Source organism: Heteronotia binoei, chromosome 21 (genome assembly GCF_032191835.1).
Source record: "Heteronotia binoei isolate CCM8104 ecotype False Entrance Well chromosome 21, APGP_CSIRO_Hbin_v1, whole genome shotgun sequence".
NCBI lineage: Eukaryota > Metazoa > Chordata > Lepidosauria > Squamata > Gekkonidae > Heteronotia > Heteronotia binoei.
Genome location: NC_083243.1, coordinates 167,882,689 through 167,900,921, shown reverse-complemented (window position 1 = coordinate 167,900,921; position 18,233 = coordinate 167,882,689). Strand labels below are relative to the sequence as shown.

Here is an 18,233-nt window from a genome sequence, read left to right as displayed (position 1 = left end):
GAAGCAACTAATATCATTCTGTTCCATTTTATCCTTACAATAACTCTGTGAATTAAACTTGGCTGAGAGTATGTGATTGGCCCATGGTCACTCTGCAACCTTCTATGACAGGGTGGTGATTCAGACTTGAGTTTCACATACCAAGTCTGAAACTACTATACCACACAGGCTTTTGTGGAGTGGCCGCTATTGAACAGTAGCAGGCAGCCAGTCTTGGTTGAGTTATACAGCTGAGGTGGTTACTACCAGGCCTTGCCCTAATGAGTCCTGCCTTAAGGGCAAAGCAGCCTTGGAAAGGGCCCTGCTCTTACTTCCTGTCCTTTACTGGCAGAAACCAAGGATTGAAGTCTGGCAATGCAGTTGTGGTTGCCTAATAACTATTGAGGGCATTCATTTATTTAAGCTAAAGGTGCTGCATCTGTTATTTGGAAGGCAGGGTGAATCCATATGTTTTTTATTTCAAATTTTTCCCAGTGTTTATTGAAATAAGCAGAACATGTTACAGTAATAACAATAGTTGGGTTATTGCTTCGAAATCCCAAGTGAGGAAAATTTCAGATTTGTTTTTGCTTCTGTTATGCGGGGGCTGGATAACCCCATATGTCTTTTTTCCCCAGATTTTTCTGCAAACCTGGGACTTTTTTCAGGTTTATAGAAAGATTCTTCTTGTCTGTTCCTGGCTCCAACTTCTAGATTTAAGTATCCACAGATTTGACTATACTGAGAATTAGACACATGCTGAGGGCTGTACAGAGAATGGATCTAGCATCACAGTGTAAGAAATAGACTTTTGTGATTCAGGTAGACATGTTGGCCTTGTATCTATTATGGATATTTGCACTGTCATGAATACGTAGTTAAGGGGGGGAAAGACTACCTTTATTCATGCTGTTAGTATACTGGGATAAACTGGGGTATATTGTAATCCAAAGACAACCAGGATTTCATTATTTACAGTGCAGATCTGTGAGAAGAAACTCCATTCTAAGCTCATTGAAATCATTGGGTTTAGAATGGAGTAACTGTGCACAGGATTACAGTTTTAGACTCCCTAAACGAAGCTTGCTTTTGTTTAGAAATGAGTTAGGCAACACAGGTTCCATAGCTGACAATTTGTTTTTTGTTTTTGTTTTTTTTGCAGGAATCCATGGTGAAGCAGGTGTGCGCAGGATGAAAGTAAGTTGGCTTCCCCTTCTTGCAAAACCAGCGGTTTGTGACTTTTCATTTATCTATTTCCTCTCCTTCACAGATGATGCCAGTTGATAAAATAGTTAAACTAATGCTAGATCACATGACTGACCCCTCCAATGCTTCACATGTGCCGCTGAAGCCTGGTGAGTAATGTATCTTGGAGCTGAGCTATACATACTAATTAGACTTCACAGGATGCTTGAAACTAATTCCATTGTCTGTCTCTGTCTGTCTGTCCATGCTTTCAATATCTATAATATCTGCATAATATCTGAAGTACTAATCAGGACACTGATATGGAATTTCAGTTTTAGTCTTAGTAGTGATTTGAGTTATGGAAATTCACCAGGTGATGGGGCAGTTAATATGATCTTTATTTTTCTGTGCTTAACCCAGATGTGGAAAAAAAAAAAACAGCTTGGAAGAAACTTTCAATGATGCCCAGTTTTTGGCTTGCAGGTGCTTCTGTAGTCTTGATGGTAAACAACTTGGGAGGCCTGTCTTACTTAGAATTGGCCATAGTGGCTGGATCAGCTGTGCAGTGTCTTGGTAAGTTACTGCCCTGAGACAGGAAGGATTAAAGATGGGACTGAAAGATGGGAATTTTTACCTATTGAAAATCAAAAAGTAAAGTTCCGCAACCCAAAGCAATTTCAATAACAAAACATTGAGCAAAATTATGTAAATCAGTACTGGGAAATGAATGTAAATACCTTAGAATTTAAAAGAGGGTTTTGTGTTGATTCATTTTGTGCAAGGCTCATGCCAAAAATTGGTGCCACTGCCTAGAATACTTGAATGTTTCTGATTCAATTGATAAGATAATTTTTTTGAGCTAAAAGCCTGTAACGTTTCTGATTGTCATCCAGATTCTTGTAACTGGGAAGGACCAAAATGTTATCTATCCCGACACTGGTAGGTGATGGAAACAGTGGGAGCTATGAACAGTTAGTGACACATACCAGTAGAAACTTCTGTCCCAGCATATCTAGGTGGTACTGTCTTGTTTTAAAGTTATCTCCATTGCTGTACAAGGAGTACAAATTACTCCTTTTTCCTCTTTTTGTGAAGGGATTTTTCTAATTTAACAATTATATTTATGTTAAGATCTAGTGTATAACAGTGTTCCCATTACTTACTCATTCCATATGGGTTTCAGAATTTGAAAACTGGTATACACCATTTCTTGCACAGTTTTTTTGTCATTTTTAGCATCTTGCTGTTTCCTTGTTCCAAGTCATGTCACCAGGACTGGTCTCCCTTCTCCCTTATACTCTAGTCCCTCGCCCAGAACAGTGCCTCTCAGTTCTCCTTGCTTAATCATTGCAGAAAACAGGGGTATTCACATTGCCCGGGCTTTCGTTGGCTCCTTCATGACTGCACTGGAGATGGCTGGTGTCTCGCTTACTCTTCTGCTTGTGGATGATGAGCTCTTGAACCTTATTGGTGAGTTCTTTAGATATCCATTTTCCTTCCAGCCTTGCAAATTGGAGGATGTTGTGCTTTACTGATGAGGAGGCTAGAGCAAGGACTTTGCAGACTGACACAAAATTATTCAGGATGATGAAAACCAAGGCTGACTATGAAAGCTCCAGGAGGATCTCCATAAATTGGGTGAGTGGGCAACAATGTGGCAAATGAAACTGATGCACACCGTAACAAAAAACATAAGTGCTCACAGGAAAAATGTCCAAATGGAAATAAGCCAACATGGAAAAAAGCCCATATAGAAAAAAGCCCACATGGCAAGAAGCTCATATGGAAAAATACCATACCAAATACCATACACCGTAGATATTTATAATTGTGGATAACCATTCACCTCCATTTATGAGAATGAATAGGTATTACCTATGTTGTTATTTTAGGATTAAAATACGCAATATGCAACAATTTATGTTGTAATTTTTTCAAATATAATTAAATAATAATTTTGCTATGAAGAAAGGTTAAAACGCTTGGGGCTCTTTAGCTTGGAGAAACGTCGACTGCGGGGTGTCATGATAGAGGTTTACAAGATAATGCATGGGAAGGAGGAAGTAGAGAAAGAAGTACTTTTCTCCCTTTCTCACAATACAAGGACTCGTGGGCATTCAATGAAATTGCTGAGCAGTCAGGTTAAAACGGATAAAAGGAAGTACTTCTTCACCCAAAGGGTGATTAACATGTGGAATTCACTGCTACAGGAGGCAGTGGCGGCTACAAGCATAGCCAGCTTTAAAAGGGGATTGGATAAAAATATGGAGCAGAGGTCCATCAGTGGCTATTAGCCACAGTGTGTGTGTGTGTGTGTATACACACACACACATATATTGGCCACTGTGTGACACAGAGTGTTGGACTAGATGGGCCATTGGCCTGATCCAACATGGCTTCTCTTATGTTCTTATGCTATGGTATTAATATATTAATTCATTACTATACAAAAGTGGCCTGTATGAAGAGTGCTTTAATACTCTTGAGTGTAAAGGTTTGGAAGGGGAAACACAGGAAATAAAAGTGACCATTTTGTTATCAATGAACTTTATTAAGAAGAAAACAAAATAATAACAGAAATTAAACTCTATATACAAATGTTTTAAAATAAAATTAAATACTTTAAATTTATTAATTTACAGTTTGTCAGCCTTTTTAATTTTGGTATGAAGTAATTTCTAAAGTACTGTCTAGTATTCACAGCTTTTGAACAACAATATGGCTTAAAATTTTCAAATAATTAATACTATTTACTTATTTTGTTATTAAACATTAAATAATATTACACTAAAATAAATCAATTTTCCTTTACTTATATTGTGGTAAACCCAGTGACCATTGCAAAAGACTACTTAACCCTAATAGTAAAAGCAACAATTATTTAAGAACAACACAATAATAACTCAGATATAATTCTTCATTGCAAATTAGCCAGTCTCCTTAAGTAATTAACAGTGCAATCCTAAAGAGAGTTACACCAGTCTATGCCTATTCATTTTAATGGACAGACTGCAGTAAGTCGCTTTAGGATTGTACTGTAAGGTTATCTTCAACCTGCTCATATTGCTGCACAGAAGTGGCAGCCATGTCATGTAGTGCCTCATATTTCCTCTTTTTCACCTCTAGGCGACCTGCCTGTGCATTAGCCAGGGTTTGTTTGTGGCAAGCCAGATCCTTCTGCAGTCCATCAAATATACTAATAACATAGCAAAATTATTATTTAATTATATTTGATAAAATGACAACACAAATTATTGCATGTGAATATGACATATTTTAATCCTAAAATAAAAAAATAGGTAATATCTGTTCATTCTCATAAATGGAGGTCCACAATTATAAATATCTATGGTGCTTTACATGGTATTTTTCCATGTGCGCTTTTTTCTGTGTGAGCTTTTTTCCACATGGGCATTTTTCCATGTGCGCTTTTTTCCTGTGAGCATTTATGACTTTGGGTTTTTTTCTTGGTTTTTTTGTGGCCATGATTGGAATACCATGTGCAGTTTGGGTCACTGTACCTCAAAAAGAATATTGTGGAGCTGGAAAAAGTACAGGGGATTTTAGCACTTTCTCTTTGAGGAAAAGCTGAAGAGTCTGGGACTTTTCAGTTTAGAAAAAAAACAACAATTAAAAGGGAGCATGATGGACATTTATGCAAATAGAGTATGTAGGCAGATAATGTTTTCTCCATCTCTGAAAATACTAGATCTCAAGGCCATCTAATGAAGTTGATGGGCAATAGATTCAGGATGGACAACAGGAAATATTATTTTGCTCAACAATTGATTAAAATGTGAAATTTGTTGTCAGACAGTGTAGTTATGTTCACAAGCATAGATGGCTTTAAAAGAGGATTAGACAGGTTCATGGAGCATAGGTCTGTCATTGACTATCAGCTATGGATAACTGAACCTCCATGTTTAGAGGCAGTAAACCCCTGAATACCAGTGCCAGGAAGCAATATGAGGGGAAGCTCTTGGCATCTGTGTCCTGTTATTGGCCCTCAAAACTGATTAGCTATTGTATGAGCCAAAATTCTGGCGTAGAATCAATCACTGGTCTGGTCCCTGAACTCTTCTTATGTTCTTAGGGTTTGGAAAACATATATGTTGAGTTGAAGCTTCCTTTACTTCCAGATAAGATGGTTTCCTGCTATTCTGACTGAGCCAGAATGGACCCTATAAATATACATCCTGCTTGCAGACTATTGAAAGGGCCCCCCACTTCTGATTATTCATAGGAGGAAGGCAAAGTATTTACCTATCTTGTTGATTGTAGGTACCCACATTTTCTGGGTAATGGACTGCATTTAGATACCTGCATTTTGTGGGTAATGGAGTAATGCCTGAGTAGTGACCAGAATAGTAGTCATATCTCCCTTACTTTCCCAGCATGCATTCTAACATGCTCACTCTGAATATGGGCTGTGTAATATGGGAAATATTGTCGTTACCTTTTATTATCTATGCTCTTAGTGACACTGTCACATTGCCAATCCTGGTTGGCTGTTTGGCTTGATGATGCCATCATATTCATGATATGTGGTTCTGTGACAAAGAAGCAGTCTGGTGGATAAAGCAAAACTTTGTACCCAAGGCACATTGTGAAATCGTGAGCAGCAGGCAAATGGGTATAAAAGTCTCCCCAACTATCTTTTCATGCCAAAAATATTTTCCCAGATCTCCTGACGATTTGGACATTTGTAGAACTGAATTCAGGCCCAATAAGTGGGTATTACTAGCCTATGACCACATCTAAATCATATAAGCCCTTTCTTCTTGGCCTGCTTCTTCAACATTGTTGTTCTTAGATATACGCGTTGTGGAGTTGCCAGCTTATCCAGTTGCCTGCTTGATGGATGTAGCTGTTTATAACACAGAATTTCATCAGCCCAATTATTGTTGCTGTTTTTTGGATGCAAGCAAGTGGTATATCAAGCTGAAGTTTGAAGTTCTGTGTTCCATTTCCTAGATTCAGAAACTTCAGCTGTGGCCTGGCCACAACATGCCAGAGTGTCAGTATCACACAAAAGAAGAGACAGGATAGCTCCTGAGGGATACCCTGAGGAAGAGAAGTTTGTTCCAGCAGGAGGTGAAGCATTTGTGAGCACTTTGGAATTTCCTGTCATATCTTGGCCTGATTCACTTTGTCCAGTGTGATTTAATGTGGACCTGTGATTTTTTGATGTCTTTGGTTGGGAAGCAGGTGTAATGCCTAGGGAAGGGCAGCATCAAGAGGGCAGTTGTGACTTGGGCTGATCGCACACAGATGATTTCCCCTGTTCCAGCCCCCTAATTGCTTCCTGTTTCCACATGATATTGTCCTCCAGTCACATGCAAATTAAGCACTGCCCAATTCCCCCACCCCTGAAAACACCACTGGTTTTGAAACTACAACCTCCCATATCATGTCTTGTCATGATGATGTTGAGGCACTGTTTTCTGTCATCTGGAGGCGAAAATGCAGCTGGTTCCTGAATACATAGAGCTCTTCCTCTGGTCCACTCCCTAACAGCAGATCTTTTACACTTTCCTTTAGTGCCAGCCTCCCCACAGATGAGACTAGTTCTAGAGACAGTATGCAATACTCTGCTGAACTTACAGGACAAACTCAATGAACTGGATCGCGCTGCAGGTGATGGAGACTGTGGCAGCACACATGCCCGCGCTGCCAAAGGTTAGTGCTCTTCCATTAATGTCTCTAGAATTCCTTAGGCACGGCCTCAGTTCATTCTTCATTGTAAGACGGGGGATTATTTTAGTACATTTGTACTTTCATAGTATGTTAGTGCTTTCATACGTTCAAATTTACAATATACAGTTGCTTATCTGAGGTAAGAAAACTGAGGTTCTCTTTAGAATGCCTCTCTGTAGGAGGATTATATATGCTGCTAATGGTACACTGGAAATATATTTGGCCTTAACAACAGATTTAGTAGAATTTCTTTGTAAAACAGGCTCCCCTAGAAAACTTAGGACACTTGCTGATGAAAACAGAATTTGTAACCATTAGGGAGTTGCAGCTAGAATACAGTCATTTCTAACCAGCAAATGTTATTTCCTCAGCAATCCAGGAGTGGCTGAGTATAAATCCTCCACCAGAGCATCCATCTCAACTACTCTCTGCTCTGTCAAGGTTGCTGCAAGAGAAAATGGGAGGCTCCTCAGGGGCGGTGAGTGCTTGACGGGAATTCGGTCCCCCTGTATGCATTATCCTTCGGTGACTTTTTGTTGGGAAGAAAGCACTTATTGCTAGGTTTGGGCAGAGGGAAGTAAGAAGCTGGGAAGAGACAGCGAATGAGCCTTTTTATTGCCGATGGATATTTACCATTTCAGAAGTGTGTGTAAATAAACTTGTGATAATAAAATGTAAAAAATTAAACCATTTGAATAACAATGTAAAAATTAAAACCATTTGAATAGCAATATACACTTGCAAATGGAGGAACAGGAAACTTTCTAGTTGAGGCCAAAACTGAACCAGTGTTCTGAGCTCTCTGGAGAAAGAGCGGGGCATCACACTGATTGTATTTATGCAAAAGAAAGATGACCCTGAATGGCCTCTTAAAAATGTTATACAAAAAAAATATTTTCAAATATTCAGTGTAACTAACTTGTATATGACTGTAAGCTGATGTAGTCTTTTTTATGGCATATGTGTAAAAAACCTTGTTTTGCATTTAAGTAAATACTATATATTACATAATTGTAATATGATACCTACTGTAGAAAAATTATTTATTTTGGATAGCTAAATTTTAACACAACATTTCTAAAAACTTTGCCAATGCAGACTTATAATCAGGGCTTTTTTTGTAGAAAAAGCCCAGCAGGAACTCATTAGTATGCAAGGCCACACCTCTGACATCACCGTCATTTGCATACTAGGCCACACTTCTGACATCACCAAAAGTGTATAATGTCTTTTTTGGGGTGTGGTAACAATTCTGGTCATCACACCTCAAAAAAGATATTCTAGCAATGGAAAAAGTTCAGACATACATAGCCACATATATATATACAAAGCCATAAATATATAGCAATCCCAGGGAAAAAAATCAAATTCCAACACACTACTGCAGAGCCAGCATGGTGTAGTGCTTAAAGAAAGAAGGAGAAATAAAGCAAACAGACAGTAGAAAAGACTGACTGAATGACTGAAAGGGGGAAAAGAGAGAAGGAGAGAGAGAGAGGGAGGGGGTAGTGGGAAATAAGGCAAACAGGGAAAAAATATTGACAGAAAGAAAGAGTGAGGGAGTGGAAAATAAAGCAAATAGACAGAGAAAAAGAAAGACTGACAGAAAGAAAAAAATGAATGCATGAAAGGGGGATGAATGAATGAATGAAAGGGACTGACAGAAAAATGAATGAATGAAAGAGGGGAAAGAGTTGGAAAGAAAGAACACTGCCAAAAAGAAAGAAATAATGAATGAATGAAAGGGATTGACAGAAAGAAAAAATGAATGAATGAAAGGGAGGGAGGGGGAGACAGTTGGAAACAAATAGAGGGAAAAAAGAAAGAAAGAGAAATTAAATAAGAAGAAAGGAAAGGGGAGGGAAAGAAAGGAGGGGGAAAAGCAAGAAAGAAAGGAAAAAGAAAGGAAAAAATAAAGAGACTGAAAGAAAGGGGATGCAACCAACTCACCTGTAAAAGTGCTGACTCCCACAAAGCCCTGGCTCTGCAGCTTGTCCCCTTGAGCCCCGCTGGCCAGCTGGACGTTGGGAGGCCCCGCCCCAGCACGGCAGGCCTCCCCAAGCCCTGCCGGGCAGCGAGACATCAGGAGGCCTTCAGGAGAAGCTTCTGTGACCTCGTCTGACCGGGTCCATGGGAGGAGGAAGGCAGAAGATAAAGACTTCTTGCAGCAAGAAGAAGGTCTTTTCTTTTGGGTGCTGAGTCCATGAGAGCAGACAGAACTCTGCACTGAGGATGCCAGCCATTGGTCATGGGCTGACCTAAAGAGCTGGAGCAAGCTTCAATGTAATGGTACTTTGGAGAGATCTGTAATTCTCTAAGCTAAGGAATCTGCTCTATTTTAGCATCTGCTAGAGCATGTATAGAGAGGGACAGAGGATCTGCATTTTACCCATTTCTTTTGATTTCCTTTCTCAGTTTGGTGCTGTGCTAAAATGCTTGTGGACATTTTAATAAATACTGTATAACTTTTGATGCTGGTAGTGGCTCTCTGTACCACATAGACTTCCTACAAAGGTCAGGTGAGGGTGGCAAGCTACACTAGAGAGGAAGAAAAGTCTCTCTTGGTGGTGGGAAAAACCTTGGAAGGCAGGGTGGAATAGGGCCTGCAGGCCAGAGCAGGCCTGTTTTGCCACAGATTTATTCAATTTCCATCCCAGTGTATCTGAATAATAAGAGCGGCTTGTAGCTCCTTTATTCTGTTTTGTTGTTGTTGTTTTATTTATATTCTGCCCATTCCCCCATGGAGGCTCAGAGCAGAGTACATCTGTATAAGTAGTAATAAAATCACAGTAGAATCACAATAAAATAAATTACAATATTTAGGTGATAGTACAGCAGGATGGTCCAGTAGGATGGTATAGCAAGATGGTAGAGCAGCGGAGGCCAACTGATCTAACAGATAGATGCCCGCTGCCTCATCCAAAAGCCTGATGGAACAGCTCTGTTTTACAGGCCCTACGAAAGGCTAACAAGCCAGGTAGGGCCTGGATCTCCATAGGGAGCTGATTCCACCAGGTTGGGGTCAAAACCGAAAAGGTTCTGGCCCTGGTAGAGGCAAGATGGGCAAATTTTGGGTCCGGAGCGGTCAAAAGGTCTTGGGAGGCCGAGCGAAGTGACCTCCAGGGCATATATAGGGAGAGGCGGTCCTGCAGGTATGTTGGTCCCAGGCCACACAAGGCTTTAAAAGTCAAAACTAACACCTTGAAATGGACGCGGTACTCTATAGGCAGCCAGTGCAGGCCGCAGAGTGCCGACCATATGCTCACCCGTACAGGTGATACAGTCAGCAGGCAAGCTGCCACATTCTGCACCCACTGCAGTTTCCAGATCATCTTTGAGGGCAAGCCAGCGTAGAGTGAGTTGTAGTAGTCCAGCCTGGAAGTGACCATTGCATGGATCACTATGGCCAGGCCTTGGGGGGATAGATATGGTGCTAGTTGCCTGATCTGCCATAGATGGTAGAAGGCAGCTCCAGCAACCATCGTGACCTGAGCCTCCATAGAAAGAGAGGCACCCAGAATCACTCTCAAACTCTTCACCTGTTGGGCTGGCACTAAAGCAGCACAATCCAAGGCACTAACCCACCCACCCACCCCTTGACTCAGGCAAAGGACCTCCATCTTAGTCGGATTTAACTTCCGTCAGGTCTGCTGTAGCCATCCAGCTACGGCTCCTAACACCTCGGGCAGATGTTCAGGGGCGGAGGATGGTCTACCACGCATCAACAGGTAGAGCTGGGTGTCGTCAGCATATTGGTGACAACCCAGTCCAAAACCTCGGGCAATCTGGACAAGGGGGCACATATAGATTTTAAATAATATTGGTGAGAGGATAGCTCCCTGCGACACTCCACATATAAGTGGGCACTGCAAGGAAGTCTACTCGCCAAGCACCACCCTTTGTCCCTGGAGGAAGGAGGAAAACCATTGCAAGGCTACCCCCTCGTACTCCGGCAACGGTGAGGCAGTGGTTCAAAAGGTCATAATTGACTGTGTCAAACACTGCTGAAAGGTCAAGGAGAATCAGCAGCACCAACCCGTCTTGGTCCAGATGCCTTCTTAGGTCGTGTGAGGGCGACTAATGCCGTCTCCGTCCCATGGCCCGGGCGGAAACCGGACTGGAATTGGTCCAGGGCGGATGTTTCATCCTGGAAGGCCTGCAGCTGCTCTGTTTGAACATTAGTGGAATTGAACATTTAAGCTGCTGTATGTTGTGCTTAAATCAGTGTAGTAGTATGTGTCAGAGATGGAATTGATTCATGATTTTTTACAGCTCTATGGGCTGTTTTTGACAGCAGCTTCTCAGCCTCTACGAATGAACAGTGATCTGTCATCTTGGTCAATGGCCATGGATGCTGGTATTGAAGCCATGAAACGGTGAGTGTTGCTGATGTGATTGTAGCGCATTATTTATAATGCACTGAGGGTTTACTTCTGCCTTTGCTGTCTGGGAGAGAAATCATAAAGGAGAGATAGGCACTGATTATACATGGAGGGCCTATAAGGACTGGGTTTTTTTCTCATAGATATGGTGGAGCTGCACCAGGAGACAGAACCATGGTGAGTAATATTTGCTATTGCTTGGAAATTTTCTCCTGCTAATACCATGATCTCACCTTAAGGCAAAAGAGACTACAGTCTTAGCTTTCTTTATTCATGTCTTGCAGGCCTTGTCTCTGTTATCTTAGAACACTCAACTTACAGCCCCAAAGAACTGTGTATACCATTTATTTTCCATTAATGATGCATCAAGTTTGCATTGTTTTTTAGACTTTCTCATACATTAGTATGGAGTTTAATATTGCAACAATTTCTGGATGCGTAGAAGTGGGTCATTTATGGCGACAGACTGCTACAAATTATTATTAATATTGAGGATAAGTGACTGACATTCTTGACTTCAAAGTCTGATAAAAATGTAGTAGAGGTGGATACTGTGCACAACAAATAGCTTATATTGGAACAGCTGGACAGATGATGTTTGGATCTGTGTGTTTCCTGAGTTTCTGGAAGAAGAGTGGGATAACAGTGAGAGAGAGGCAACGGACCTTTCATATTCTGTGTCTGTTCAGTGAATGAGTCCATACTTTGTCACTATATTCTTATAACTTATAGCCAAGGGTTCCCCTCCCCATGCAAATTAAAAATCCATACAGTGGGGTTAGTTACAATGTACAGCTCTGCAAACATAGGGAAATCTGAAGTTGCAAAACAAAATCTGTTCTGTCTTCAAAAAGTGGTGATAACCAGTGTTCCCTCTAACCTGAGTTAGTGTGAGCTAGCTTACAGTTTTTTGTCTTAGCTTTGGGAAAATGGCCCCAGAGCAAACTAATTGTATGCAGTAGCTCACGAAGGAGAATTTTTGCTCGCAAGTCTCCACAGCTTACAGGGAGTATTAGTGCCGACCTACCCATTGTGAAACCCCAACCACTCAAAGCCCCAAATGATGGCTGTCATTGTGGCAGCATCTAAGGACATGAGAATGTGGGAGTGGGGGAGAAGAGTGGAGCTGGACACTGGGCATGGAGAAGCAGGTGATTGTTGGTGAAGTGGAACTCCCCCACCTCTCACAGGTTTCCCTTGTTCCTTATATTTTTGAAAATATCATATAGTCATGGATACAAGACCATATGCTGCGTCACCCATTTGTAGTAAAAATATCACCTTTTCCCTTTCTGCTTCCACTGTAAATCATACCATATTTCTGCATTATTCCAATACAAAGGTAATAGCTTAGAATAGCTGACATTTGTCTCATTGGGAACAGTAATAATTGGGAGGTATTGGATTGGGAGAGAAAGGATGGTCCATTACTTGTCCTGGTGGAGCTGCTTCTGTTTAATTCTTTTTGTCTTTCGGCCAGCTGGATTCACTCTGTGCTGCTGCTGAAGAGCTCAGAGCTCTGAAGAATCCTGGGGCTAATCTAATGCAGGTTCTGGCGAAAGCTGTACAGGTAAGTTTATTAACTTGTGTGCAGTCCAGCTTTTCAAGGGCTGGGGGAACAAGAAGTGGGCTTGTAAACATTTTCTTCGGATGTATATGTGTGAGCACCCATTTTCTGTATTTCTGTTGGCACATTGTCAAGTTAGCTTATGTCTTTATACTAGGTCTCCAAGTTAAGAATACAACCTGTAATCCATATGTAATGCTGTTTGAGAGTTTTGCTGAGGCGATCTGAAAAATCCCCAAGCACTTAATCATTACACATAATCCTTCAGTGATTTATTTGCAGAGTTAGGGCCAAAGGACACAGCAACAGGATTGAGAATGTCTAAAGTTGAACAGTAATGAAGGTTCAGTTTCGGACTGAAAAGCTTAATGCTGTTGGCACTATCTTCCTATATGTGCCTACATTCGGTACATAGGATAGTATCTGTATTTAAACTCTTTTCAGTTACTGATGAAGAGGTTACATGCATATGAAGCAAAGAAATAACGAGGTCCGCACAGACTTACTGGTTGGAGCAAGGTTTACTTTATGGTACCATAAGCAGAACCCAGTCGGGCGTGGGCCCCCAAAATGACTGCGTTACAATCATTCTACATACAGACAGTTTTATTCACACAGAATACAAGCAGGCAGGCACACAGGCTTATCTGATTTCAAAGGTCCACTAAGTTTCCTTACTTATCACAGCAAGTCCCCTGTAGGAGGCTGTTCCCTTATCTAATCTTACAGCTGGAGCTCACATCCGCTGGGCGGTAGAGTCAGTTTCTAATGGCAGTTTTACAAAAGACCCTTTGTTTGAAGACAAAGCATATTTTTACTCAATATGACAAATATTATTATTATTGGGGGTATTAATTATTCAAGGGCTCTCCTTCACATATTCTAAACTCATTTCTTGATCTCTTCTGCAGCGGGCTCAATGTGCTGCTGAATCTACCAGGAATATGGAAGCAGCTGCAGGGAGGGCCAGTTACATCAGCTCAACTCACCTAGATCAGCCAGACCCTGGTGCTGTGGCAGCTGCGGCTATTCTTCAGGCAGTGTTGGAAGGGCTGCAAGCTCAGCCGGTGTGATTTGGCATAATTTCCCCTTGCCTCAGTGGTCACCAGGTGGCAAGAAGTTGTGGGACCATGCTTCATTCCCTGTATGAGGCTCTGTGCTTGAATTAAAGAATCTTCAGAGCAACAGCTTTGCTCCTGCTTTACCCAGTCTGTAACCATACTTGCCTGAGAGCATTCTTACAGTGAATATTTTTTACTTCTGCAATTTCATACAAATGGATGGAATTCTTCTCTAGCTTGGGACCAATACTTGTGCTTTTCTAATTCTAATTCAACCTATAAATAAAATGCCTTACCTTCCAGAGGTACTTGTAGAGTACTGTAGACAAGCTTCTTATTACGTCCTAAGCTGTAGCATCATTCTCCATGTATTGATGCACTTAAACACTTACAGCATCACTGTTGAGGATTGTCACTCTTTTTGCAGTGGATCAGGTTCCTAACAGCTCAATCAGAGAGAGCAGATGTCTTTCACACAGACACTGGTTGTCTGCCCAGAGTTCAGTGCTTTGGGAAAGCAGGGCTTTTTCTTGCTTCCCCAAAATATTATGCTACATTGGTGCATTCGGGTTCCCCAGCTTTTCGCCAATCTTTTCAAACTTGCTTTGCTGCAAGGTTTTGGGAAAGGTTGCAGTATAACCTGGATGGTGGCTGCTGTGGGTGGTAAAATTTTGGTTTTTCAAGCCTGCATGGCAGCCATTTTACGTGACCCTGTCCCCCCATCTTGTCCCCCCTACCACCAAAAGGCTTTTATTTTGGGGGGGGGGATCAATGATAGAACATCATTATATCAGCATATTGTTGTAAGAACAAGTTCTTTTGGGGATTAGAATATCATATTGATACCATTGTAACAGTAGATGTAGGAAGTACTCTGAATTCTCAGCTTTTGTTAAAATAAGTCTCCATCCCCTGTATTCAGAGAGCCAGTTTGGTGCATTGGTTAAGTGCCTGGACTGCTATTTGGGAGAACTAAGTTTGATTCCCCACTCCTCCACTTGCAGCTGCAGGAATGGTCTTGCGTCAGTCATAGCTCTTGCAGAACTTGTCCTTGAAAGGGCAGCTTCTGGGAGAGCCTTCTCAGCTCCACAGGGTGTTTGTTGTTGGGGAGGAAGACTGTGAGCCACTCTGAGACTGAGGGCGTTTTCGCACAGGGCTTTTCCGGAGCGACGTCCCTCTTCACCGTGCAGCGTCTGCGCGGATTTTGCACCAACTGCTCCACAGAACCCGGAAGAGCCGCAAAGTGCCGTGGCTTTTGCGTCGCAAATGTAAATCGCCAAAAACCAACTTTACATTTGCGACGCAAAAGCCGCGGCTCTTCTGGGTTCTGCGGAGCAGTTGGTGCGAAATCCGCGCAGACGCTGAACGGTGAAGAGGGACGTCGCTCCGGGGTAAGCCCTGTGCGAAAACGCCCTGAGATTCAAGAGTGGAGGGTGGAATATAAATCCAGTGTCGTCGTCGCAGCCCTTGTGGTGATATAAGGGAAAAGGCATGCCTTAACCAGGGAAGGAACTAGATAGTTTCCTTTATTTTAATGAATGCTGAGAATTTGCAAAACATACTACACCTGTTATAATAATATACTGATATAATGATAACTCTGCTGCTGAGTTTTTTAAATTGCAAAAGCCCTAATGGCTCGGAGGAGGAGGTTGGTTGCTGCTGGGGGATTGTGGCAGGGAAACCTGCCATGTGGAAGCCTTGTTGTGCTTCATCTGTAGGCAGGGGTCGTTTTGTAGAAAAACAGGTGTTGGAGCTCATCCAGGGATTGTTATGCAGCTGCACCTACTATTCAGTGGACAAGGAAGTGGAACTCTCAGGAGGAGGAACTCTCAGAACGGTTCAGGAGCTGCACTCCTGTGAGCTCCCACTGAATCCAAGGCCTATCTGTAGCTATACCTACAACCACAGAAACCACAAAAAAAAGACATACATTTTGATCTTATGCAAATTCAGACTCATATAGCTTTTGTTTGCCTTTCAACTGTTCAGGAAAGGGAGGGGAGTTAATTTTTCAATTTTTCCTTTTGGCTTCCAGGCTGTTTTGTCCCACCCAACCCATACTATTAGTAGGTTAAAGGTACAATAGTTCTGATTTTTTTTCCTTTCAGTGTTAGACCTAATATGTTAATATTAATGTTAATGCCCATGCCTAAAGCTAATACTCTGAGGCAGGTGACACCAGTATAAAGGGATCAACTTTCATAGCTTTAGAATAGAACCTACAGATCCTCGCTCCTAGATCACCCTGCCAGCCATCATTTTTGTAGCCCCAACCAACTATGTTGGCAGCAGATTTTCCTTGGATACTCAGCACTAGGAAAAGCTAGTGGTAGTATAGTTGGTGTTAATTACAAAAACAGTGACTGGCAGAGTGAGCTAGAAAAACAAGCATGTATATTGGGTGCTGGGGTAGAAAGTATATGCATATGTGGAAACAAACTTAAAAAATGGTGATGATGGGGGAGAGAAACAAAACTCAACCTAAAATGTACTGAAGATGCTACAAGAGTCAAACTTATAACAGATAAAATATTATCAAAATAAATATTATGTGCTGTAAAAAGGTAAAGGTAGTCCCCTGTGCAAGCACCAGTCGTTTCTGACTCTGGGGTGACGTCGCATCATGACGTTTTTACGGGGTGGTTTGCCGTTGCTTTTCCCAGTCATCTGCACTCCCCCCCCCCCCCCCCAGCAAGCTGGGTACTCATTTTACCAGCCTCATAAGGATGGAAGGCTGAGTCAACCTGGAGCCGGCTACTTGAACATAATAGTAAAATTAAAAACATAGAGCCTGAATGTTAGGCTGCATTAAGAATCGGTATTTTTCAAGCAGTGGAACATGTCAAATGGCCAACACAAGATCATATGCAAGACCAGGTTTATCTTTATATCTGATTACAACATCAGAGTTTTGTTTAAATTCAGTTGCCATATGAAGGGATCCATGGCCGGTTTTATAAACTTATATTATACCAATATATGAGATAACATCTGGTCAATTTATATATAGTATTTTTTAAATGTATGAGGGGGATTTTTTTTTTAAGTGTGTATTATTGACCACTAAGGAAGGCCCCTGAGACCAAAATACATATAGTCTGTGTTGGTCATTTGACATGGTTATCAACTGTGTTTGGAAAACATTACAGCTTATATAAAGCTTGCTTCAACTCATAATGCAGCCTAACATTCCGGCTTTATGTTTTTAATTTTATTACTGTGTACGCCACATAATATTTATTTTGATAATATTTTATCTGTCATAGCTTGGCCCTTTTAGAATGTATTATGTGCAAGCATAAAGGCCTCTAGAATTGCTTTGGTTCTAATTAATCATTGACCATCTCATTAATACTGGTTTAGCCTAGCTGAAGGTCAGCATCTGAACTGCTTTGACATTGTGTCAAGGGGTTTTGGGAAAATAAACAGCTCTGAAAGAATTATTCTCCGTAGTGTTCATTAGTCTGGATGTTCATTTATCCAGTGCCTTTGACAATTTCTAATGAGAAAGTCATTTTTTTAAGCAAAGACTGTGGTTTGACTGCTGTAATGTAACAAGTTGTACTCTTTGAAAATAAATTAGAACAGCGCATTGGATATAAACAAAAATCACACAAAGGAGTTGTTTTCCCCTTGTCAGAAGTGCCCTCAAGTTGCAACTGATTCATGGCAGCTCCACCCACAGGACATTTCTGGCAAGAAACACCAGAGGTGGTTTGTCATTGCCTGCATAACTTCATTACAAACTTTTTTTTAAAAGACAAAGGCCAGCCTGTATGTTGCAATGTACAGTCAAATACTTACTTGAACTCGTACATCAAGACCCCTTCTGTTATTTAATTAGAACAGAGTTGCATGTGAACATCTCAAATATTGCAGGAACTTTTCCTTTTAGGTTGAATTCCTTGAGCAGTGGTGGGAAAGAACAATTCTACATTAACACAGGTCCTGCTTGTTTAAGCTCTCATCGGAAGTTATGCCTCTTAGGCCCATGCTTCACTTGTACCTGCTTGCAGAAGACCTGAAAAAAGTTTGGGGGCTTCCCCACTTCTCCCTAGCCAGTACACAGGCAAACCATACAGGATATACATGATGGATTGAATTTCCATTACAGGAAAACTGCTGGTGGAAAAACAGAAGTTTTCAACATCTTTTAATTTCTTTTAGAAACAGCTGTGAAAAAGGGAAACTTATTTTGAGAAGGAGAAGAGGCAGGTTACTTGAGCGGGTAGGTAATCTTTGCTAGTTTCAGTCAGCTGGCTTGCACGGAATGGAATGTGGTGGTTTCTGCTTCACAAAAATGAGCCTGGTAGATAGGTAAGGCAATGTAATAAATTCCAACTCTACTGCATGAAG

The 18,233-nt window shown here is 41.3% G+C and overlaps 1 protein-coding gene across 1 annotated transcript in view; it reads left to right on the top strand.

Annotated features, from left to right (window-relative positions):
* The window catches only part of TKFC (triokinase and FMN cyclase), a 29,035-nt gene extending 14,837 nt beyond the window's left edge, over nt 1-14,198 (top strand). Inside the window, exons 7-17 of the mRNA XM_060263281.1 lie at nt 1,142-1,176; nt 1,250-1,334; nt 1,651-1,740; nt 2,521-2,637; nt 6,142-6,261; nt 6,709-6,846; nt 7,236-7,342; nt 11,137-11,240; nt 11,390-11,423; nt 12,727-12,816; nt 13,725-14,198. Of these exons, the coding sequence (XP_060119264.1) occupies nt 1,142-1,176; nt 1,250-1,334; nt 1,651-1,740; nt 2,521-2,637; nt 6,142-6,261; nt 6,709-6,846; nt 7,236-7,342; nt 11,137-11,240; nt 11,390-11,423; nt 12,727-12,816; nt 13,725-13,886 (1,082 nt within the window). The 3' untranslated portion in view covers nt 13,887-14,198. The remainder of the gene's footprint in view (nt 1-1,141; nt 1,177-1,249; nt 1,335-1,650; nt 1,741-2,520; nt 2,638-6,141; nt 6,262-6,708; nt 6,847-7,235; nt 7,343-11,136; nt 11,241-11,389; nt 11,424-12,726; nt 12,817-13,724) is intronic.
* The last annotated feature ends 4,035 nt before the right edge of the window (nt 14,199-18,233 follow it).